Raw genomic sequence first — 26,003 nt, 5'->3', positions numbered from 1 at the left:
ATGAAAAAGGCAAATGTGTTGTTTTTACATAATTCTGTACAATTAGACAATGCCGTAGGATGGACGCCATCTTGGGTTCGACAATAAATAAAGGATGACAATTGAACTTATTCAGTTGAATTCCTTGAGCCCTACAACCTATGATTAGACACCAAAAGCAGCTTTCTAGCTCAAATAGAAACTGAGATATAGCCATTTTTAAACTCCTGGCAGCCTAATTGGACGCCATCTTGAAAATTATGCATTTTCAAGAGTAACATTTTACTCAATTTTTAGTATGTCCTTCAGCATTTCTAGATGTTCCAGAATCAATAGAAAAAACAATGTTATCTATTTCCATGGGATTAAATTATTTTTTTTCACATATTGAACCATCTATTTTCTATAGGGGGCGCTCAGAAATGGGAAGGGGGGGGGTGTCAGAAAATTTGGCACCCTTCATTTTCTGTCACTTTGGTCCCTATAGAAGCCAAACCAGCAAAAAATTTAATTTTGCCACAAAAATCCTACGAGAGTACATACCATACTGCACTAATAGTTCAATGCTTCTTGTCTTTTCTACTGTCCAGCAGTTGTTTTAAGGCATTTCATTTGAAAAATGTCCTGAGTATGTGCTAAGACCTGTGTGCGTCTATAAGAAGTGAGTACACGAACCTTCTTTTACTGTGTAGCCTTTATTGTTGTTGTTTTTGAGATGTTAATCGTTAGTGCCAAGCACTAAGCTAATTAGCTAATTTGCTAACGTGTATTTCATATGCAAACGTGTAAAACCATGATTAAGTACAGCGGTAACACTACAAACATGCGAAATAGTACAGAAATCTGTTGTTGCGGGAGAGAGAGGGAGGGAAGTGCGCGCGCTGTAATGTGTGTGTGGCGGTGTCAAGAGCAGTTGTGATTTCCACCTGTAACATTATGAAAACAAAGTATATTGGTTAAAAGAAGTCTTTTTTTCTAAAGAGACTTGGTTTGTGTCCATAAAATGTGGAATTCAGTCCACCAGTGTAAATTTTACTGTATTGTTGAGAGAAATAAGTACTACCTTTAAAATGGTTAATGTTTTTGCACTTTCTTGTAAAAAAAAAAATAAAAAGGCAGCTTAAGGACAGCTTTTTGTTGTATGGGCATGTTTCCATCTTTCCTGTTGAATCATAAGAATATTTTAAATAAATAATGGACATAAATTTGTTTCGCTACTTTAGAAATCAGTACTGTAGGATGTATCGATAATCGTGATAACCGCGATAATCGCAAAAACCGCGAGCGTTGTCGATACCGCGATCATCGTTCAAAAATCTAATCGGAGCACCCTGAATCGTAATCGAATCGAATCATGGGGTGCCTAAGATGGCACACCCCTACAAAATAGAACCAGAAATGTGTTCATAGTTTTTTTTTTTTTTAAATGAACTGATTGGATAAAACTATCGAGACGATTAGATTCAGAACATCAACATGATTCTAGACCAGCAAAAAGTGTTCTAAAATTTTTGTTGTCCAGTGCTATGACCAGTGGCACCTCCAGAAATTTTTCATAGGGCTGGCCCTTGGGGTGGCACACCAAAACTAAAAGCCATAATTTCAGGTTTTCATTATATTATTGCAGTAAAAAGGTCAGGGGAAAACTATCAGAAAGACTTGTGGACACGGCTACTGATATACTTTGGTGTATTGTGTAATATTTGATGTTACTAATGATTTAATGTGCATAGTCCATAACTGTCCGGTCAAAATTTTGAGTTCAACAACAATTCTGTTTTATTGTGTTATGTATATATTAGGCATAAGGTGTACATTTAACAAAACAAAATAAATGCATTCATTTGGGATGAAATGCGTAACTGATGCTACATCAATCTAACGAAATACTGGCAAGCAGGGTGGCCAGTGGGGTGGCTAACAAATTTATAGGGGTGGCCGTGGCCACCCCTGGCCACCCCCTGGTGGCGCCACTGGCTATGACTTTGCTATTGCTTTATATAGTAACGTAGTGATTGACTCCTACTAAATTGTGACTACTTCTGATGTCCTTGTTGTGCACTGATCTCTGTAATAAAAGAGGCAACGTCTGCTGATATGAATGTACAAGTATGTGTCTTTTAACATATTCTAATCCTTTTCCTTATTTCACTTAGAGGACAGAGGTAGAAGCATTGCGACTCCGAGGGGAAGAAATGGATGTTATGCTGACAGAGAAGGACAGAAAGCTTGCAGAGAAAGAGGGTTACATTATTCACTTGCAAACAGCATTGGTAGGGGATCAGTCCATCACATCAACACAGCAAAAGGTAAACAAACAAAAAAGTCACTGAAACATTTTGCAGAATCAGGATTTTTTTTTTTACCTTAGTCCAAAAAATATATATATATTTATTTATTATGATAATAAAAATGTACTTCTAAGAGTAGTTTTACCCTACCTTACTTTTTACTTGTGTAAATTTGTGAAGAAACACTACTCTTACTCTGCTATTTTGGTCTACACGAGCAATTATCCTCTTGGTTCTACAAATTTGATTTGACTTCATTTTTGCCAGTAGCTCTTTTAGTTTCACCAATTAGACGTCGCAGCAATAATCACAACTCCATTATACCAATCAGATGTAACAATAGTCACATGACCACAGCTCGCAGTCGGAAGTCCTATGATCAAGCTGTCCTGTTTATTCACGTGGTGTCTTTAAAGCGCTGTAAAAAAATAAACTACTGGTAGTCCCCGGGTTACGATGTAGCCGACTTACATGATTTCGACTTTACCTTTGTGACGCCTGAGTCTCGTCTGCCATTCTGTTTCCAGTCCTTTTTTTTTTAGTTGCTTAAACAGTAACTAATTCTTGCAATGTCAAATTACCCTCCTCCCCCAGCAGCATCGCCGCCGTCCTGCTTAAACAGTAAATAATTCTTGCAATGTCAAGTTACCCTCCTCCCCCAGCAGCATCGCCGCCGTCTTGCAGTACCTGACGGTATTCCATTGTTTGAAAAAAATAAAAATAAAACAAAACATTGTAAGGAGTCGAATATTACTTGAGTATTCTTTTCACTGACTACTTTTTTACTTGAGTACATTTTTGGAATGACTAATACCACTAGTACGAGTAAAGGCCGAATAGTTTTTTTTTTGTTTTTTTGTAAAGCCTGCATAGTCATTGACTATAATGGCATTTAACACAACGTACCTCATAGATAATTCGGAGATTGCCCACTGGCGATATATTCCTTCATCCCTGAACCCAGCCAACTACGCTTCACATGGCGCAAAGGCAGAAGACTTTGCAAAGCAAAGGTGGATGGAAGGACCAGAATTCCAGCAGCAACTCAAGGAACGCATGGCCAACCTTTCCTCTAGTTTTTAAGTCTTGCTGCAGATGACCTGGAAGTGGTCTCACTGTAATTGCATCACTTCTTAGCACTAACGTCCCATCTCAATTATAATGATCATAAAGTATTTCCGGTTTTCCGTGGTCTATTGGTGCCAAATAAAAACTGGTAGAGTGGTTGAAATCCCCCCTTTTGTGTAATGTTGACGGACGGCGGGGATCTGTAGGCCATAGAAACCGTAGATACTGGGTAATCATTTTAATTTCATAGTCGGAAATATATCTTCTTCACTAGAAGGCACTCGTGCTCTTTGGATGGGTGATGTTTCATTTCTGTAACTTTTTGCCGTCTGAATTTGATGATTTTTGGGGGGACCTAATATGGTCTTGTAATATGTGATAGTACAATCTAATAATATACAGTGATATGAAAAAGTATCTGAACCTTTTGGAATTTCTCACGTTTCTGCATTAAATATCAAATGTGATCTGATCATTGTCAAAATCACACAGATTAAAAAACAGTGTCCGCTTTAACTAAAACCACCCAAACATTTATAGGTTTTCATTAGGGCTGTCAAAATTATCGCGTTAACGCATGGTAATTAATTTTTTAAATTAATCACGTTAAAATATTTGACGCAATTATCACACATGTCCCGCTCAGACAGTATTCTTTTTGGTAAGTTTTTCAGCAAAGCCTTTTGTGCTGTCTAACAGCGAACTCTTGTGGTCGCTTTGCGACATGGTTTATTTTTTTCTTGCCAGTTCAATATGGCTGCACGACGTCTCGGGCTGACGCCTATGTTGTAATGTTGTGCTTATATGATCCTTGGACAAGATTTGTCCGTAAGTATGGTTGTTGTAAAGAATGTACATATTATGTTAGTAAGCGAAATGTTATATTTTTTGTATGAGACGCTTTTTGTTTATGTTTAGTGAACCTGTATATCGTGCTAAGCTAACGTTGTTGCTAATGCAATGCTTGAGCACTTTCTTTTTGTAGTTTTAAGACGGTCTAAAGAGGACAATGGTTTGAGGCTATTTTATTAATAAATCAGATGAAAAAGGAAGAAGTCTGATTATTAAGGCGTCGTTCACTAGCTGTCTAGCTTTGGAAAAAGTAGACGCTTCGGAGTGAGGACAGCATAGACAGATTTAAATGACAGTAGAGTGAAATGCCCACTACAGTCCTTATGTACCGTATGTTGAATGTATATATCCATCTTGTGTCTTATCTTTCCATTCCAACAATTTACTTTACAGAATATATATATAATTTACAGAAAAATATGGCATATTTTATAGATGGTTTGAATTGCGATTAATTGCGATTAATTACGATTAATTAATTTTTAAGCTGTAATTAACTCGACTAAAAATTTTAATCGTTTGACAGCCCTAGTTTTCATATTTTAATGGGGATAGTATGTGAACAATGACAGAATGGGGGGAAAAAATAAGTGAACCATCACATTTGATATTTTGTGGCCCTCCCCTTTGGCAACAATAACTTCAACCAGACGTTTCCTGTAGGTGCAGATCAGTCTGGCACATCGATCACGACTAGTCCGGGCCCATTCTTCTCTACAAAACTGCAGTAGTTCAGTCAGATTCCTGGCATGAATCGCTGTCTTTGGGTCATGCCACATCATTTCAATGGGGTTCAAGTCTGCATTTTAACTTGGCCACTCCAGAATGTGTATTTTGTTCTTCTAAAACCATTCTGAAGTTGATTTACTTCTGTGTTTTGGGTCATTGTCTTGTTGCAGCATCCATCCTCTTTTTAGCTTCAACTGTCTGACAGACAGCCTCAGGTTTTCCTGCAAAACATCCTGATAAACTTTTGAATTCATTCTTCCATAAATGATTACAAGGTATGCAGGCCCTGAGGAAGCAAAACAGCCCCAAGTCATGATGTTCCCTACACCATGCTTCACGGTGGGGATGAGTGTTGATATTGGTGAGCTGTTCCATTTTTCCTCCAGACATGACATTGTTTATTACTCCCAAACATTTCAGCTTTGGTTTCATTAGCCCACAAAACATTTTGTCAAAACTTCGTAGGATTTTCCAAGTGTCTTTTTGCGAACATTAAACAAGCAACAATGTTTTTAAATACACCAGTGCTTTCCTCCGTGGAGTCCTCCCATGAACACAATTCTTGGCCATAGTTTTAAAAATAGTTAATGTGTGCAGAGATATTGGACTGCGCCAGTTACTTCTGTAAGTCTTTAGCAGACACTCTAGGGTTCTTTTTTTTATCCCTCTCTGAGTATTGTGCGCTCAACTTTTGGCATCATCTTTGGTGGACGGCCACTCCTTGGGAGAGAAGCAATCGTGCCACACTCTCTCCATTTGTAGACAACTTCTCTGACGGTCGATTGATGAACATCCAGACTTTAAGAGACTGTTTTGTATCCTTTACCAGCTTTATAAAAATCAACAATCCTTGATCGCAGGTCCTCAGACAGCTTTTTTGACCAAGCCATGATGCACATCAGACAATACTTCTCATCAAGACATTTCTTACCAGGTGTGTTTTATAGTGGGCAGGGCAGCTTTAAACCACTCATCGGTGATTTGGCACACACCTGACTTAAATTGTTTGGTAAAAATTGGTTTCAATTGCACTTGAAGTCTCCTTAGGCAGAGGATTCACTTACTTATTTTCCCCCTTCTGTCATTGTTTGCATGCTAAAAACCTTTAAATGTTTCGGTTGCTTTAGGTAAAGCAGACACTGTTTTCATCTGTGTGATTTTGACAAAGATCAGATCACTGTTGATGGGGATTTTATGCAGAAATCTGAGAATTTCGAAAAGGTTCAGATACTTTTTCATAATACTGTATCATATAGATGACATTTTGCTGAGAAAAAATAGACCATTGTTTAAAAAAACAAAAAAACATTCTTAGCATTTACAGATTATTTATTCTTTTCACTGACTACTTTTTTTACTTGAGAATGGTAATTATCATGGATTGGTGGTACGGATAATGAATGAATAAAAAAGATTTCACTGTGCTATATCAGGGACACCAAGACCATGGTGCGATGCAGGAGCTTCAGCAGCTAGTGCAAAGCCTGACCAAGAAGGTTGGAGAAGAAGAAGAACGTTATAGTTTGCTCCAGGAGCAGACGGACAGCCTGAAGGAACTTCTGGACACAGAAAAGGACCAGTACAGTCAGAAAGAGAGCATGTACAAACAGAATGTAGGTTTCTATGTTGTTGTTAACATGGAATATTTGTATTTGTAGTATTTGCACAGTATGATAGAGATGTTGCGGTTTTACTCTTTAATATTTAGCAAATATTTATTCTACCTTTGTTTTTAGATCCAGACGTTCAAAGAGATAATTCTCCAGAAAGACAGTCAGCTGACAGAAATCAACCAAAGGCATGAACAGGAGCTCTTCAAACTAGCTGCAAAGTCTGATGCCAGTGCTGATCTTGAGCAGGTATTTATGAGTTTGTGCTTGCCATTGTTCAAGTCCTTGAATTTTGTTAGTGGACAGTAATAAAGAATGTTTATATTTATAAAACCAGCTTTTGAAAGCCTTAAAACAGAAACTCCATGAAAAGGAGGAGGTGCTCCTTGGTAAAACGCAGGTCATTGATGTCCTTCAGAAAGAGGTGGATGGCAGGGACCAACAAATAAAGGTAAGAAAATGCACTCATTGCTCAGTTTATGAGTAGCCTACATTACATGAAGTGGATTTCCATATAATAAGGTGTTGTAAAAATGAATCTACTTTATTACTTGACTTGAGTACAATTTTCGCACCTTAGTTTAAATTTTGGGCTACTTTCACCTTAACTCTGCCATATTTCTGAAATAAAATGTAGGTTTTTACTCTTTTACATCAACACTACCCAATTTCGTTACTGGTTACTACAAAATAAAATCTAAATTGTTCATTGGCCTACCTTATGAACATAACGAAAAATTAGTTTTGCCTGTACTGATTTAGTAAGAAAACAGGTGAATGTTATGAAATGGAGAATGCAGGTAATAGAAACTTTTATATGGCCACCATTTTGGGTCCACCAGTTTCTCCTTCTCTTCAACCACTCATGATGGCCAATTTAACACCAGCTCTTAAAGTGCCTGTAACACCATAAAAAAGATCTTAAATAGCATTATTATATGAATTAAAATTGCACCGTATTGGCCCGAATATAAGACAGTGTTTTTTGCATTGAAATAAGACTAAAAAAGTGGGGGTCGTCTTATATTCGCGGTCTAGACATTATACCTATTCACGACGCTAGATGGCGCCAGATATCTTTGTTTATTGCGATGTTTTCCTTATAACCATAACCATAACCATTCAGATTTGTTTCAAGACTACAGTTACAGTTAGACTTCAGTTTAATGGTTAATGCAGTTATTGCAATTTTGTTGTTTTATCACAATAGATTGGTTTATTTACATTTCAAAAACCAGAAGCCATTCATTTACCAATGTGATTGCACTTCAGTTTACATATTTAAATGTTCAGATATTAAGATTTGAATGAGGCAAACTAACATGCTTTTTCTCTCAATTATATTGTTATAATCATTTGTTTCAGATGTACTGTAATTATTTTCTGTATAAAAATTAATTTGGTGTTCAAAAAGTTTTTTTTTTTTTTTTTTTTTTTTTTTCCAAACTTGAGTCTTGAAAAAGAGGGGCCGTCTTATAATCAGGGCCGTCTTGTATTCGGGCTTATACGGTACTTTGGGACAATTCAACTAGATACAACAATTTGGCATAGCTCAGATGACGAGAAATTAGTCTTTTAATCTGCGGTTAAGCCCCACCTGTCATATTAGTACTCCACTCCAGCGCCCCTAACGAGAGGATAACGTCGGCAGGGTCACGATTTCATCTGATTTAGTATTCAGCCCATTGAGAGGGAAGATTCAGAACGAGGAAAATGCGACAAAGAGTAGCAAAATGTCATTGTTTCAATCTCTTTACTCCAACATTTTTACAGGATATTCTTTTTATCTAAATATTTTTCCCCAATTGCTAAATGAATTGTATGGCCATGACAAATAACAGTCTTGCGCTAGATGGAATATGAAATATTAAAAATTCATTTATTCAGTACGACAGGGCAAAATTACTCCAAAATGGTCAAAACTGTCTACTTCCTGCACATCTCGAACGATATTTTATGCCACCGGAGTTGGTTAGTAGTACTTTTGTCACTTCCCCTGCCACAGCTTCGGAGAGCGTAAACAAAACAGGAAGCGTGAAAGTTAGCCGACATGCTAACCCGAACTGAGTGGCGTTTCCAAGTCTTACTCTGGCCTTTTGAAAATGAAAAATCACACAAAACTACCCCGGCTCATGTCACACGGCCGCGGGGTTGTCGATTGTCTTCACCAATCAGCAACCCCCCGGCGGCGAGCAAGTTACAGCTCGTCGTTCCCCTGCTGCGGGCAGGAGTGCTCGTTGCCGGGAAAGAAGCTGGAGAACTACAGTCGGACAAACCGGCCGCTGCGGAGGAGCGCGTATCTGCCAGAGCCCAACCCGAGGATAGTGGTCTATTGCTGGACAGATAAGAAATCTGGACAATATGGAGAACCGCACAAGCATAAGCCGAGTATAGACCTCTCCCAGCGGGCACGTAAAGAGGACCGAGGCGGGTGTGCGACAAGCAGCCAGTCGTCGGCCAAGTGGCCTTCTCGGTGGACAAGGAGCATTGTTAGCCACAAAACTCGAACCACCTCCTTATTAAAAAGTGTCCCATGATCCCAGAATTTCACATAATACAAAATAGGATGTTTACCCACTTCCTCGCAAAAACAATGGTCCCACAGTTGTTAGAATTGTTTTGGCCAATCTTCGTGGTGAACAGGAACTTTTTGAAACCCAAAAAGGCTCACACGCCTCTCCCTGGTGCAGCAACAAAACCCTGCAGCATATTTGGCTGGCGTGATGTGAAAAATAAACGAATTAATCCGCAAAATCAGCTGAATTCGCAGTCCATCTGTAAGCTACAAAGTAATGCTGTATTGTGAGATGTTGACCTGGGTGACGTCACATTCGCATTCCTCCTCAATCCAGGAAGTCACTCATTTTCATGGCACATGATTCAAAAAATTGAATATATACATACAGTATATTCCACACACATCTAAGCGGTCCATTTCATTCAGGAGCATAAAATATCACGTGAAATATGAAATAAACATGTCATAGGCACTTCAAACTACTGAACACTGCTGAAGTAAACGAAGTTAAAATTAATGTCTAATAAAAATTCGAATCACTCGTTAAAAAAAGTTTTTTTTCCCCCCAATAATGACATATTTCTTCAAATAAATTATATTGAGCACAGCAAATTTGTTATTTTAGGGCTTTTTTTAGTTCAAGTAATGTTCTGCATGGTGACTTTAATTTATACCAAAGTTAAACCAAAGTTAATTTCTGTTAACATTTACCATGAGTCATGTATCTCTTTTAAGTCCCGCTGTCACCATTTCTTCCACACTAATTAAATGATTTAGTATTGCCAAAAGATGTTAAAAAATCAATCGTAAAGACCCACACAGATCCGTACCTATTGCAATGGTAGAATAATAGTAGTGTTTGTAGCAGTTTGCTTCTGCATAGTTGAAACTGATGACATACATATAAAAAGGGAAGGATTCCAGCAGCGTGCATGTGAGTCTGTGGAAAACAGTAGTTCAGACTTGTTGAATTGATCGTGTGACCTGTCACAAAGTGGGTCAGAGGAGGAAGTGAAGTCCCGAAGAACATGATTCCGGAGAAATTCAACCATACAAGTTCGAACTGTAGGCAGAATCACCATCACATGGTGCAAGTGATGGATGTGAAGGTAGTGACTGGAAGGAATCAAAGAATGACGCTAGCTCTGGTCAACTTGAAAATGAGTCTATTGACGGTAAAATCTACAGGTAGACAATAATAGTTCAGGTTGACACATTGACCATTGGCTGTTTATGAGGTTCAATTACATTATTTCTGAATGAATTTTAAAAGTTAAATGAAATACATTGAAGTCCCTGAGGCGTTTCATTGCTCTAACTTAAACTGTTCTTCAGTATGCCCTGAGTTTCTTTGTCAAAGTTAGTGGTTGTCCAGCCTCACTAACATGCTGGGAGGGTAGGGACATTTGAATTGGGAGCCAAGTGGCCGTTGATACACTGTATATTTTGCAACATTGGGTGCAGCACTGCAAGCTTCTGCTTCAACCAAAGTGATCAAGTAATCCATCTACAGAGTCAAGAAAATGTGACAATGTATTGGCAAAGCCACATGAATTCCATCATCTGCTTATGATTTTAATGCGGAAGTTTCTTTCCTAGGCCATTTTCACATTGACCTAAAACAACAGTAAACTACAGTAGCATTTCTTGAAAACCGGAAAACAATTTTTTCCGAAAAAGATAACCATAACATGAAATAGAAGCAGGTAGCTAATGTTATGACAAAGTGTTTATGATAGTCATGCCACGGGACAACAACGATGGTTTAAACATTAACGTTCGCTGATAACGAATCGTCATCTAACCTTGTCTTGAGATGTCATAGTAATAAAAAGTTCTCTGCTTCTACTTTTCTGGTGGGCATATTACATAATAAAAAAGCCTCTTGAAAAAACAATAAAAACTCCTTAACTTCCAGTCTGAAACTGCATCTGAGCTTTAAACTGCAAGGAAACAGCTAAACTACCATAGACTTCATAACCTAATCACATGACACAGAAAACGGCAGATTCGGAGTTTTTTCAAAAATTTCACATTCAAAGATTTTCAAAACCAAAGCTGCTACCAACCTAAAACCAAAACAGGCACCTACTTTAGCCATATATCAGTCTCCAGGAGCAGCGGCCTCAAAAAATTCAAAGTCGTTCCCTGATAAAATCACAATTACTTTTTTTTTTTTTTTTTTTTTTTTTTTTTAAGTATAACACAAAATGGCTATAAAAGCCTCAGATTTTAAACTACATGCACAAAAATGACCAAATGCAGAGATAATCACCTCTATTTTCAGGATCAATAGCAATATTTAACATATGTTTTTGACCAAAATAGCAACTTAATTTTTTTTTAATTTACTGCAAGTTTTCAACAGCTAATAAATGATCAATTGATCAACATCAGAAACATAATACTTCAGGAAAACATGCAGAGTCAATTATAAATATGTAAATAGATTATTAAAAAATTCTATATTATCAAAAAATTCTATATACAATCACAACATATTATAGAATAGAATAGCCCTTTATAATCATTTATACACCATATACTGTTAGCGAATGAGGCTTGCGGCCACCTGACGTAAACGGAGCTTTTCTGGCAAAAATTCTTGTGAATAAATGCTTAAATCCTCGAATTCTTCATCGATATGGACGTAAAAGTCTCGATTCTTGGTTAAAAGCAAAGAAACCGTGCAGTTAGCGTTTATTTTTTGTATATTGACAAAGTACAATGCTATGTAAGTGAATGAGGCTAGCGGCCGCCTGGCGTAAAAGGAGCATTTCTGGCAAAAATTCTTGTTAATAAATGCTTAAATCCCCAAAATCTTCATAGATATGGACGTAAAACAGTCTCGATTCTTGGTTAAAAGTAAACTATGAGGCTAGCCAGTGATGAAAATTAGCCGCCTCCGTGTGTAAACAAAGAAGAAAATTCCTGCGAATAAATGCTTCAATCACGCATGCATTGTACGAAAAATATAATATTTACCTTGAATCCTCGAACAAATCACTCCTGAGACAATCCTTCCTGTTCGTATGCGGTACAGCTTTCGTAGTTAAATCCAAACTTAAATCTGACATGAGCGTGTGCCGTTTTCGGCTATTACTAAATGAAGCTCGGCCCCCTCAGATAAGGCGTCGCGCAAAGAATGACGAAGTGACACGTCAATAGTAATGATGTCTATGTCTCTACTGAGATTTTCTACATGTGATAGATTATCTAGAATCCCCTTGTGATGAGAGTCTTCATCCGGTTGCTAGGAGCTAACAGAGCGGATGCGGAGACTACACATTGAACGAGAGAGTATTGAATCCAAAATGGAGGCAGAAAAACATGTGATGCGAGCCCAACTCCGTGACCTCATGGAGAAGCAGCAAGTAGAGGTTCAACGAATGTCAGAGAAGCACCAGGCACAGTTGACTCTAACCCAACAGGATCTCTTGGCCCAGCTAGATGAGCTGAGAAGGAATTCAGTTGCACCACAATCCGTCAGTCAAGAGCCCTTAAAACCTGAAAATGCATCTGGTTATTCGGCCTCTCTCCAGAGGATAGTGGAATTAGAAGGTAGGTGTTTTTGTGAGAAAATAAACACTGTTTGGGGAAATCAGTTAACACATAGCCCGTGTAGGGTTAATTCCGTGTAGTCCCTCCCCCTCTCAATTATCTTCTGACCTTCCTGAATTTGTCTTGTGTCGCTCTTTTGTCTCATCTATCTGAGCATTCTGGCACACATTCTCATTTCTCCACTATTACAAATCAGAATTATATTCAGTGTTTTTTTAAAATGTATTAAACAAGATTCTTTCCACTGGAAGTCACCTGATAAAGGTGGCTCTCCGTTTAAGAGCCCAAGCCTGCTAGAAATAAGATGCCGCTTTCAAATTTTATATGGAGGAAAAACTTTAATCCATAATATAGAGATGACCAGTCAATTAGTCAATTACTTTCTCTTTAGTATTCATATGGACTTCGTACTGAATCCTTGTTTTCAAGCTTTTCTTTCTTACTTTGTATGTAGCCCAAGCAAAGCAGAAAATTGATGAAGCCAGCAGATCGGAGGCCAAATTTCTGAAAATGAAAGCCTGGTCCAAATCTCGAATAAGGCAACTGGAGGACGAGCTGAAAAGAAGCCAGGTAGAAGATAACGAAACTTAATCAGTTGTATTTTTTTCTTTTTTATGTTGACTTGTTTTTAGAATGTTTATTGTTAAATGTAAGTTGTGAATGTAATGCTACATTGTGAGACCTGGAGATACTGGAACCTCGATTTAAAATGATAAATATTTGCACCTAAAATCCTGCAGTTAATTAGCCTGTGGAACTCCATGAATAAACTGTATTGAACTATAAGTCTCCGGCTCTAAAGCGGGGGGGAAAGTAGTTTTTTATAGTCTGAAAATTCCAATAGTAATTTGTGGAAGCCCAATCAGAGCATCCACACATCCAGATAAATTAAACTCTTCTGTCAAGGCACCACAAACGAGCCATTTGTCCTATTTCCCTTTAAGGCTGGCATTGTTGCTCCTGATATGATTGCCCTGCGAAGTCGGATTACGGAACTGGAGGTGGAACTAGAGGAACACCTTTGGAAAGTGGAGCAGTATGATGAACTCAAAGCGAACAATGGTACCTCAAACTAAGAATTTGTTGTGACGGGTTTTGTTTTTGTTTAAGAACTGATTCAAGTTCCGACGATGACTCGAAGACTATTACTACATAAAAATGTTTTCTCATGTGTTGATATTCTCCAGACATGTTAGAGGCTAAACTGGTGGTATATGAGGAGCAACAAAGGACACTGCAAGCAGACTTGGAACAATTTACAAAGAGAGCAGCCTCCCAGGTCTGGTATTAAGAATAATTTTTCCAAATTAGCTTGCCAACACTGAATTCTTGGATAAGTGTGATGTTTACAGTCACCTGACTTCGGATGCTTTTTCCGACCACAGGCAAGTGAGACCGGCAGTGCGGATGATCCTAATAACCAGGTTTTGGAGTGGCAGGAGATGGTAGATGAGGCAGTCAGTGCAAGAGATCAGGCCAGGGAAGAGAAAGCTGCCATGGCACTTCGCATTAGCCACATGGAGGAAGAAAGAGAGGGTAAGGCCTTTGCTAGATGACAAAATTTAAGACAATGGGTGTAGAAAACAAATCAGTGTAAAAATTGTATGATCCACTCATTCATTCTTCCGAACCGCATATTCTGTCGAGGGTCACGGGACTGTCCCAGCTTCGCCTGACTCAATCGACATTAGATGGCTAATTTTTCATACAACCCCTAGCAAAAAGTATGAAATCACAAGTCTCAGACGAGCACTCACTCAGACATTTCGTCATGTAGAACAAACTCATCTTATCAGTCATCTTTACAGTTATCGTTGTAAATCTCAGTGAAACAGCACCAAACAAAAGTTCCAGCATCATCACCTTGTCAAGAGTCAATAATCTGCATTGGACAAGGTGTCAGGAGTCAAGAATCTGCATTGTTATTTCTTTGTTTCTCATGATTCCATATTTTTATCCACTGAATGGAGTGATACATATTTATTTCCCTGCACTTGCTCTATAAAAGTAACATTCACTGACCACCACAATGTTTTTTATTCATTTCTTTAAGTGTTTCTGAATGCTAAAGAGTTGCACTTTTGAACTAATTCATTATTTTTTTCAAGCTTTTTATCCGAGTTTGTTCTACATGATAAAATGTCTGAGTAAGTGCTCGTCCGAGACTGGTGATTCCATACTTTTTGCTCGGGGTTATACAAAAAACTATTGCAAAAAGGGCAATCAAAACATGTCTGTACTTACGTGTGATCAAACGCAGGATACAGATGCTGGTATAAAAAATTGAATATCCTGAAAAGTTTATTAGGTTCAGTAATTCCATTCAACAAGTGAGACTTATGCATTTTATGCATTGATTACACACATAACGGTGCATTTCAAATATTCATCGCTTTTATTTCGATAATTATAACTGACAACTAATGACAATCTGAAAGTCAGAATCTCAGAAAAGTAGAATATTACTAAATGACATTTAAAAAAAAAAAAAAAAAAAGTAAATTTATTGAATTGTTGGCTAACTGAAAGGTATGAACATGAATAGTATGAGCATGTACAACACTCAATCCTGAGTTGGGGTCCTCTGGCCTGGATTACAGCAGCAATGCAGCGTAGGAAGGACTTAGTCTTTAGCACTGCTCAGGTGTTATGAGAGTGTGAGAGGCAACATTGTTGGGTCTCGCGTTTGTTTCATAGATTTTCAATGGGTTTGAGGTCAGGTGAGTTTGCTAGCCAACCAAGAGCAGGGATAAACCAGGGAATTGTAGCTTTGACACTGTGTGCGGGTATCTTCATTGTAATTAAGTTGTTCAGCAGCAGAAAGCATGACGTGCTCTAAAATGTCTTGGTAAACCGCTGCGTTAACCTTGGACATAAAAAAACAGGGTCAACCAACACCGTAAGATGATATGGCACCCAAAGCCATCTCTGACTGTGCAAACTTTAAACTTGACCTCAAGCAACATGGATTGTGTACCTCTCATCTCTTCCTCCAGACTCTTAAGACCTTGATTTCCAAGGGCCACTCCAGTTTCTGGTGCATTCTCTCTTCACAAGGAATCCGACAGTTGAAACTAGGGCTGCAGCTATCGAATATTTTAGTAATGGGGTAATTGACTGAAAATTCTATCGATTAATCGAGTAATCGGATAAAACAAATATATTTTTCGGTGAAGAGCAATTATAAATATAGATGCGAAAACAAGACATTTCATCTAATCTTGAACCATTTTCAGTCAATCAATGTCTTTATTTTCAATGTATATTGTTGAAAACAGCCAACAATTGCATCTCAGATGTAACTAGAATTTTAAAAAAAGACTAATTCACTGCTTTCACTCAAAAAACTTTTAGATCTTATAAAAAAAAAAATATATATATATATATATCTTACCTAAAAATGCCGTTACGCTTGATAACACACATCACTTAAAAGTTAGGATTTTTTCCCACGTGTTTCAATTGAATTTCTCATTTTGTCAAGCCATTTTTAAGTTCTAGTTAAGATTTAAGTTAGTCTAAACTGTAAGTCCTGATAGGATTTTGAGTTTTTGCAGTGTTCAAAATAAATGTATGATACAGGCTGTATTGGAGCACATTAGGGACCAGTGCTACTTGGTGTTTTATCCAGCAATGACTTCTGAGCAAAAATTGATAGTTAGCATGATTAAGTTTTTATTTTACACCCACATCACTCCACAATGCTATGTTATGTTAAAGCCTGTATGTAAGACATGTTAGCCACGCATCGACCGTGGTCATAATTAATTGAAACCTAGCCCTCCGCAGGGCTAACGTTACGTGAGCTAGTAGCGACAGTAACGTTAATCTTATTTATTAGCGCTTAGCGCTCTTTATTAGCGCTTAGCGCTTTACTGCTTTAAGATGGCGGCTGTTTACTAACGCTGCCCAGATGCGGCCGAGTCTGTCATTTTGCATGTAGTTCAACATACATGTGATCTCTATGAGACGCATCAGACGCTACCTGTACCAACGTAGCATTGTGCGGGCTAGTATTTAGCAACTTCGGCGTCGTTTGTGGCGGCTGTCGGCTGCAGTAAGTTTTTGTTTTTTCCTTCTTCCTCTCCGCACGTGACAGCGCGTTGTCCCGCATTAAAAGTAGTCTGAGCAAAACGTGATGCTTAGAGCTGTCAAAATAAACGATTACTCGAGGTGAATAAAATTACTCGAATCAGTTTTTAAACTCGAATTACTCGAGTTGCTCGAGTACTCGTTTCAGCTCTAGTTGAAACCCATGTCTGATATACATTTGTGGGTGGTGGTTCTTGATTCCAGCTGCATTCCACTCTTTGTGAATCTCACCGACATTTTTGAATGGGTTTTATCTCACAACCCTCTCCAGGGTGCAGTCATCCCAAATGGCCTGTACACCTTTTTCTACTACATGGGAGGCGTCTAGGAGGTATCTGAACCAGATGCCCGAGCCACATTAGCTGGCTCCTTTCAACATGGAGAAGTCGCGGCTCAACCCGGAGTCCCTCCCGGATGACCGAGGTTCTCACCCTATCTCTAAGGGAGAGCCCGAGCACCCTGCGGAGGAAACTCATTTCGGCCGCTTGTACCTGGGATCTTGTCCTTTCAGTCACGACCCACAGCTTGTGACCATAGGTGAGGGTAGAACGTAGAACTTACCTCCTTCTTAACCACGACGGACAGGTAGTCCGAATCACTGCAAACGCTGCACCGATCCGCCCGTCGATCTCCCGCTCCATCCTGCCCTCACTCGTGAACAAGATCCCAAGATACTTGAACTCCTCCACTTTGGGCAGGATCTCATCCCTGACCCGGAGAGGGCACGCAACCCTTTTCCGACTGAGGATCATGGTCTCGGATTTTGAGGTGCTGATTTTCATCCTAACTGCTTCACATTCTGCTGCGAACCGCTTCAGTGAGAATTGGAGATCACGGCTTGATGAAGCCAACAGCACCACATCTGCAAAAAGCAGTTATGAAATGCTGAGTCCACCAAACTGGACCCCCTCAATCGATCTATAGAACAGAATCGGTGACAAAGGGCAACCTTGGCGGAGTCCAACACTCACTGGGAATGAATCCGATTTACTGCCAACAATGCTGACTAAACTCTGGGACCGATTGTAGAGGGACCGAACAGCCCTTACCATGGGGCTCGGTATCTCGTACTTCCGAGCACCCACTGCAGAACTCTTCAAGGGACTCGGTCGAACGCCTTCTCCAAATCCACAAAACACATGTAGACCAGTTGGGCAAACTCTCATGGATCCTCTAGGGCAGGGGTTCTTAACCTTTCTGACCCTGAGGCCCATTTTTTTCAGTACAGAGTGGCCCAGGGCCCATTAAATATAATTTTAATATATATTATTTATTTATTATTATTATTTATTATAACTACTTCTCACTGAAGTAGTTATCAATGCAGCGGAAACATTCCTGAGCCATAGTTCGTGTTGGTAGCTCTCCACAAAACAGTATGTGTTCGTGCAAACTACTGTCCCAACGATAGCGAACAAAAACCAACAGCAGTGCAGCATTCGTGACATCAGTGGACTCGGCAAGTTGCAAAGAGAAAAATGGGCTACTTTTTACTCTTTCAATGAGGTGTTGCTGTATGTCTGAGGCCATGTCCGCGATACGGTGACTCACAGTGTCGTTTGAGAGTGGGATGGTCAGCAGCTTCTTTGCAGCGGCCTCTCCGATCATCTCATGGCACATATCAACAGCAGCAGGCAGAACCAACTCCTCCGCTATGGTGAATGGTTTTTTACTTTGTGCCACACGTCTGGCTACGAGGTAGCTAGCTTTCAGTGCACTTTTAGAGTTGCCAGTCAGTGACACGATCGATCTTTTCTGCATCTGCAGCCCATCTTCTTTTCTCTTGAAAAATTCCACCGGCTTTCCCACAAGCGTCGGATGCTTGGTCTCTAGGTGCCGCTGTAGTTTTGACGGCTTAAGTGCTTCGTTAGACAGCGTTAACCCACACTCCACACACTAGGCTCTCGGCACTGCCTCGCTACCTCCGTTTACGAAGCCGTACTTAATGAAGTCGGGATTGTACTTGCGCAAAAATTTACTTTTTGGCGGGGGGTCGTCTTCATTTTTTCGTTTTAAATATTTCTCCATCTTGTTTCTTTACAGCTAGCTGAATGACTTTTTCTCCTTATTTATGGAGCTGGTTAAAGTAACAACTGACTGATGCATTAGCGCCACTACATGGTCGGGAGTTGTTATTGCGTCCAGCGGCCCTCGCGGCCCACACGTACAAAACAGTTTTTTTTTTGCGGCCCACTAGGTGGCGCTCGGGGCCCAAGTGTGGGCCGCGGCCCTATGGTTAAGAATCACTGCTCTAGGGCAGTGGTCTCCCAACTATTCCACATAGGGCTGCAGTGGGTGTAGGATTTCACTCCAACAAAACAAGACCACACCTTTTCACCTATCTGGTGTTTTATAAGTGTAATCAGTTGATTGCAGTCAGGTGCTGCTTGTTTTAGTAGAAACCACATTGGTTAAAAGTAGGGCTGTCAAAATTATCGAGTTAACGGGCGATAATTAATTTTTTGGATTAATCATGTTGAAATATTTGACGCAATTAACACATTTACGGAACGACCCATTCACGCGTTGCCACAAATAGACTACAAAGGCGCTGTTTAACTTTTATACAGAGGTAAGTGGTGGCAACAAATGAACGGAGTAGATACAAGCATTCATTGAGGCCGTTCTTATACTGTATCTGGCATAAGATTGGACATCTCTTTCACAACAACTATATCTATTGTGAGAAGCGGTGTGGGGAACAATGAGCGGGGTTGATCATTTTCTTAACACCATACATAATGCCCTACGCAGACAAGATATAGCATTTGTAGCCACCACCCACAATCATGGTTGGCCCACTTCCCATCATGCATTGAGGCAGAACAGTTACATCTACAGTATCATTTACTGAAAGCTCAACAAATACACTAGATGGCAATATTTAGTCACAATATACACACTCACATTTAGCCTTTAAGAATTACAAGTCTTTTTATCCGTGGATCCCTTTCACAGAAAGAATGTTAATAATGTTAAGGCCATCCTGTGGATTTATTGTTATAATAAACAAATACAGTACTTATGTACAGTATGTTGAATGTATACATCCGTCTAATGTTTCCATTCCAACAGTAATTTACAGAAAAATGTGGCATATTTTAGAGATGGTTTGAATTGCGATTAATTACGATTAATTAATTTTTAAGCTGTAATTAAATCGATTACAAATTTTATTCGTTTGACAGTCCGAGTTAAAAGAAAACCAGGACCCCCAGCGGCCCTCGAGGACCGGTTTGGAGACCCCTGCTCTAGGGCCCTGCTGAGGGTGTAGAGCTGGTCCACTGTTAGTTTCATTAGTTGTCACTTCTAATCATCAATATTAAACACTAAACACGACAAATATTTCAGTTTGTGTGTAGTGAATGCATATATAACACAACATTTAAATTTTTTGTATGGCATTGCTGAAATAAATCAACTTTTTCCACGAGATTTAAATTTTTTGACCAGCACCTGTACATATTAAGATCAGAGATCTGTTGTAATTCACAGTTCACAGTTGTAATTCCACCTTTTCTTTTGTTCCATCACCTCACCACCACCTATTCAAACTACCAACCGGATTCCAAAAAGTTGACACTTCAAAAATTGTGAATGAAACTGAATGCAATGATGTCTGTGTCAAATTTCAATATTTTATTCAGAATGGAAGATAGATGACCAGCCAAAAGTTCAAACTGAAATAATATATCAGTATGACATGAGGTGCAAGGAGTGCTGTTGGGCGTAGAAAGTATACTTCTGGTGCTCTTTGGTGTGATGCAGAATAAAAATGCCGGCATGTTTCAGCCCTGTAGGTATTTTTAATCTGAACAAAGTAGGGCTGCAGCTATCGAATATTTCAGTAAACGAGTAATCGACTGAAAATTCTATTGTTTAATCGAGTAATCGGATGAAACTTTTTTTTTTTTTTTAGCTAAAGAGCAATTATACATATATATGAGAAAACAAGACATTTCATGTAATATTGAGCCATTTTCAGTCAGTCAGTGTCTTTATTTTCGATGTACATTGTTGAAAACAGCCAACAATTGCATCTCAAATGTGACTAAAAAAAAGACTAAATCACTTCTTTCACTCAAAAAGTTTTAGATCTTATAAAAAAAATATATATATATATATATTTCTTACCTAAAAATGTCATTACGCTTGATAACACACATGACTTAAAAGTTAAAAGTTAAGTGTTTTTCCCACGTTTCAATTGAATTTCCACTTGTGTCAAGCTACAAGTTCTAGTTAAGTTTTAAGTTAGTCTAAACTGTAAATCCTGATAGGATTTTGAGTTTTTGCAGTGTTCAAAATAAATGCTGTGCTGTATTGGAGCACATTAGGCACCAATGCTACTTGGTGTTTTATCCAGCAATGACTACTGAGCTAAAATTGACAGTTAGCATTATTATGTTTTTATTTTACACCCTAATCACTCTACAGCACTGTTTTCACAGATTAAATAAAGCCTGTATGTAGGAGTTAGCCACACATTGACAGTGGTCATAATGACAGCGCTGCCAACTTTTAGAAAAACCTTGGAGTGAGATTTTGTTGGGTTTGACCAAAATTTTGCGTGAGAAATTGGATGTGAGGTGTGTATGTGTGAGAAAACAGGCAATTGCGTGTGTCTCAGACCCGGGTGCAGAAAGAAATTACATGGGGGTTGGGGGCATTACATTTTTTATGGGGGGGGCACACTTCTTGAACGTAAATTTAGCCTGAACAGTGGCATTATTATCCGTACATTACTGCAACAGTGCACTGAAATATTTTCTGTGACTGTAACATCAACTTTTTCGGAATCCGGTTTGTACATATTGTGTAAAAATGTGTTTTATTGTTGAATGTTTTTCCCTATTGTCATACTTAACATCAATTTTCTTTATTTTATTCACTGTTCTCTCCATTATTAATGTTGAACACTTCATTGACCCTGTGCTGTCCTGTCATGAGGACCACTGCCCCCACTTCTCCTCTCCAGCTCCTGTTCCATGGATTGGAGTAGCCACACAGAACAGTTTCCCATCAGTTTTGTGCATGCAGGCTCCTCCTGAATTTTGGTGCAGCTCCTATTGTCTGTACTGGCTACAGTTTCCTAGAATGTTTCTCTATTGGGGTGAAGTGTAGCCAGTACAGTGGTAGACTGCACCTTTGAGTCTTAGTTTTAGTGTGCCTACCTACCCACTCTCCGGTGTTATTTTCCTATTAATTGCCTCACTCATTGTTTTTGTCCTATTTTATTTATTGATTTAAAAATCATGCTTCCTATATTTCTTTGTCGGCCAAGTTAAAATTATTTTAAAAATTAGTTCACAGAATTGACTGAAAAGATATGCTTTTGGTGGTTGGCCAAAAGTATTGGCACCCCTGCAATTCTGGCAGATAATGCTCAATTTCTCCCAGAAAGTGATTGCAATTACAAATGCTTTGATCGAAATATCTTAATTTATTTTGCTTGCAATGACAAAAAAAAACACAAAAGAGAATGGGGAAAAAAATTAAATCATTATTATTTTACACAAAACTCCAAAAATGGGCCGGACAAAATTATTGGCACCCTTTGAAAAATTATGTGATGTGTGTCTAATTTCTGTACTTAACAGCACCTTTTACTTACCTGTGTCAGATAACAGGTGGTGGCAATAACTAAATCACACTTGCAGCAAGTTAAAATGGATTAAAGTTGACCCAACCTCTGTCCTGTGTCCTTCTTGTGTACCACATTGAGCATGGAGAAAAGAAAGAACTGAAAGAACTGTCCGAGGATTTGAGAAGCAAAATTGTGAGGAAGTATGGCCAATCTCAAGGCTATAAGTCCATCTCCAAACACCTGAATGTTCCTGTGTCTACTGTGTCCAGTGTCATCAATAAGTGTAAAGCCCATGGCACTGTGGCTAACCTCCCTAGATGTGGACTGAAAAGAAAACTTGACGAGAGATTTCAACAAAAGATTGTGAGGATGGTGGATAAAGAACCCAGACTAACATCCAAACAAGTTTAAGCTGTCCTGCAGTCCGATGGTACAACAGTGTCAACCCGTACTATCCGTTGGCATTTGAATGAAAAGGGACTCTATGGTGGGATACCCAGGAAGGCCCCCTTTTTTGACCCTGACATAAAAAAGCCAGGGTGGAGTTTGCCAAAACCTACCTGAGAAAGCCAAAAACGTTTTGGAAGAATGTTCTCTGGTCAGATGAAACAAAAGTACAGTTTTTTAGGAAAAGGCATCGACATAGAGTTTACAGGGGAAAAAAACGAGGCCTTCAAAGAAAAGACGGTCCCCACAGTCAAACATGGCGGACGCTGATGTTTTGGGGTTGCTTTGCTACTTCTGGCACTGTACTGCTTGACCGTATGCATGGCATTATGAAGTCTGAGGACTACCAACAAATTTTGCAGCATAATGTAGGTCCCCGTGTGAAAAAGCTGGGTCTCCATCAGAGATCATGGGTCTTCCAGCAGGACAATGACCCAAAACACACTTCAAAAAGCACTAGAAAATGGTTTGAGAGAAAGCACTGGAGACTTCTAAAGTGGCCAGCAATGAGTCCAGACCTGAATCTCATAGAACACCTGTGGAGAGATGTGAAAATGGCATTTGGAGAAGGCCCCATTCAAATCTCAGAGAGCTGGAGCAGTTGGCCAAAGAAGAATGGTCTAAAATTCCAGCAGAGCATTGTAAGAAACTCATTGATGGATATTGGAAGCGGCTGTTCGCAGTTTATCGAAAGGTTTTGCTACCAAGTATTAGGCTGAGGGTGCCAATACTTTTGTGTAGCCCATTTTTGGAGTTTAGTGTAAAATGATAATGATATAATTTTCTTTTCACTCTCGTTTGTGTTTCTTCATTGCAAACAAAATTAATGAAGGTGTCACTACCAAAGCATTTGTAATTGCAATCATTTTCTGGGAGAAATTGAGCATCATCTGACAGAATTGCAGGGGTGTCAATACTTTTGGCCAGCAGTGTATAATTTCAGCTCAATGCAAATGTATAAAAATATATTTTATGGCAAGACATTTTCATTTCTACTGAGGAGGCCAGTCTAATTTTCATTGGAAACACATTCCATAGCTCAGGAGCTTGAATAGAGAATGGCTCTGGAACCTGTGGACTTTTTTTCGGCCCTAGAATCAACACAGGATAGTTGTTAGGCCAATAACAATCATTCTGTGTAATGGAATGTCTCTAAGGTAGTGCTTGCACCTATAAGGAAATGACCAGACGGGCTTCTGTTCCATCGTGGGTTTCAGCTGTTGTCATTTCTTGGAGATGCTGCTTATAATATGATAAATTGTGTGTTTTCTTGATGACCTCTTCTAATTTTTACTTTGATCTGCCCCTTCTTCCTAATTTTTCCGTTTGCCTGTTGTCACAAAACAGATGGGAACATGTTTTGTACATGATTTAAACTATAATAAAAAAAGACACGTAGAGGATCTTTCATCCTCTGGCAAAATGAAACGCTAATTGCAATTGAAAACAATCAAAAAAATCATACTAGTGTCAGTAATACTGATGGTGATTTTTGAAATTTTGTCTGTTCCTTCTTTCTTTAGTCAAATCCCTTTTGTCTCCCACATTTTGAAGGTTGTCACTTTTTCTTTATGGAGACACATGCACTCTGACTACATTATTTAAGTTACAGTGTCCTTTTGTCCACAGTGTTTCTCATCTTTCCATGATATTCACTCAGTTTTCGTCTTTTATTTAGTTTTTTAATTGCCAGCACTTGTTGTCCCTATTATTATTATTTTGTGAAGTCTTTCTTGCAACCCCATCTAAAATGACCACCAGCCCTTAACTGAGCTCTATCAGCATCTTGCTGTCTTAGCTATTGTTTCATGACATTTTCCCTCCATGCTTACATCCCCAATCCAACCCAAACAACCCATATCCCTGTGGCACAAAACTGATTGAGGATGACTGGTTCTTTCCTGGCTGCTCCGATCCAGCACTGGCCACTCGGCAGCAGGAGTTGGAGGAGGAGCTGGCTCAAGCTCAGGGGCTTCGCCAACACAGGGCCAAGAAGCAGGCTGTCACAGTCCAAAGAAGCCTACAGGTAGGCTCATGCAGTATATTGAATGAACAAAGACAAAAAAAGTTTAATTCCCTAACATATTATTTTACCCTAACATAATATTTTAAACCATACATTTTTAACACTCTTATCCTTTCTTATTTACTGTATTATAAATGCATTATGCAAATGTACAACGAGATTGGGGGAGCGTCCCCTTTACAGTGCAAGTTGGTCATGTCAAAGTTCGGACAATGGCAACACAATACAGCCATTTTAAGATATTTGGAATTCATACATATAAAGTGGGGCAAATAAGTATTTAGTCAACCACTAATTGTGCAAGTTCTCCCACTTGAAAATATTAGAGGGGCCTGTAATTGTCAACATAGGTAGACCTCAACCATGAGAGAATGTGTGTGTGGGGAGGGGGGGTTTGGGGACTAGAAAGTCACATTGTTTGATTTTTAAAGAATCTATTTGCAAATCATGGTGGAAAATAAGTATTTGGTCAATACCAAAAGTTCATCTCAATACTTTGTTATGTACCCTTTGTTGGCAATAACGGAGGCCAAACGTTTTCTGTAACTCTTCACAAGCTTTTCACACACTGTTGCTGGTATTTAGGCCCATTCCTCCATGCAGATCTCCTCTAGATCAGTGATGTTTTGGGGCTGTCATTGGGCAACACGGACTTTCAACTCCGTCCACAGATTTTCTATGGGGTTGGTATCTGGAGACTGGCTAGGCCACTCCAGGACCTTGAAATGCTTCTTACGAAGCCACTCCTTTGTTGCCCTGGCTGTGTGTTTGCGATCATTGTCATGCTGAAAGACACAGCCACGTCTCATCTTCAATGCCCTTGCTGATTGAAGGAGATTTTCACTCAAAATCTCTCGATACCTGGCCCCATTCATTTATTCCTTTACACAGATCAGTCGTCCTGGTCTCTTTGCAGAAAAACAGCCCCAAAGCATGATGTTTCCTCCCCCATGCTTCACAGTGGGTATGATGTTCTTCAGATGCAATTCAGTATTCTTTCTCCTGCAAACACGAGACCCGGGGTTTCTACCAAAAATTTCTATTTTGGTTTCATCTGACCATAACACATTCTCCCAGTCCTCCTCTGGATCATCCAAATGTTCTCTAGCGAACCGCAGACGGGCCTGGACGTGTCTACTTTGTTCAGCAGGGGGACACGTCTGGCAGTGCAGGATTTGAGTCACTGGCGGCGCATTGTGTTACTGATAGTAGCCTTTGTTACTGTGGTCCCAGCTTTCTGTAG

General features: G+C 39.2%; 1 protein-coding gene across 7 annotated transcripts in view; it reads left to right on the top strand.

Annotated features, from left to right (window-relative positions):
- The window catches only part of LOC130917440 (golgin subfamily B member 1-like), a 131,472-nt gene that overhangs the window by 25,338 nt on the left and 80,131 nt on the right, over positions 1-26,003 (top strand). For 5 of the 7 annotated variants that reach the window (XM_057838878.1, XM_057838850.1, XM_057838868.1 and 2 more), the window contains exons 6-15: positions 2,136-2,288; positions 6,353-6,532; positions 6,656-6,778; positions 6,867-6,980; positions 12,305-12,608; positions 13,063-13,178; positions 13,553-13,670; positions 13,796-13,887; positions 13,994-14,145; positions 24,610-24,760. In XM_057838878.1, the coding sequence (XP_057694861.1) occupies positions 2,136-2,288; positions 6,353-6,532; positions 6,656-6,778; positions 6,867-6,980; positions 12,305-12,608; positions 13,063-13,178; positions 13,553-13,670; positions 13,796-13,887; positions 13,994-14,145; positions 24,610-24,760 (1,503 nt within the window). The remainder of the gene's footprint in view (positions 1-2,135; positions 2,289-6,352; positions 6,533-6,655; positions 6,779-6,866; positions 6,981-12,304; positions 12,609-13,062; positions 13,179-13,552; positions 13,671-13,795; positions 13,888-13,993; positions 14,146-24,609; positions 24,761-26,003) is intronic. The other 2 variants (XM_057838896.1, XM_057838858.1) reach the window with 1 other exon arrangement.

This window comes from Corythoichthys intestinalis, chromosome 1 (assembly GCF_030265065.1).
Source record: "Corythoichthys intestinalis isolate RoL2023-P3 chromosome 1, ASM3026506v1, whole genome shotgun sequence".
NCBI lineage: Eukaryota > Metazoa > Chordata > Actinopteri > Syngnathiformes > Syngnathidae > Corythoichthys > Corythoichthys intestinalis.
The sequence above is the reverse complement of the archived record's forward strand: the minus strand, read 5'-3'. Positions and strand labels throughout refer to the sequence as shown.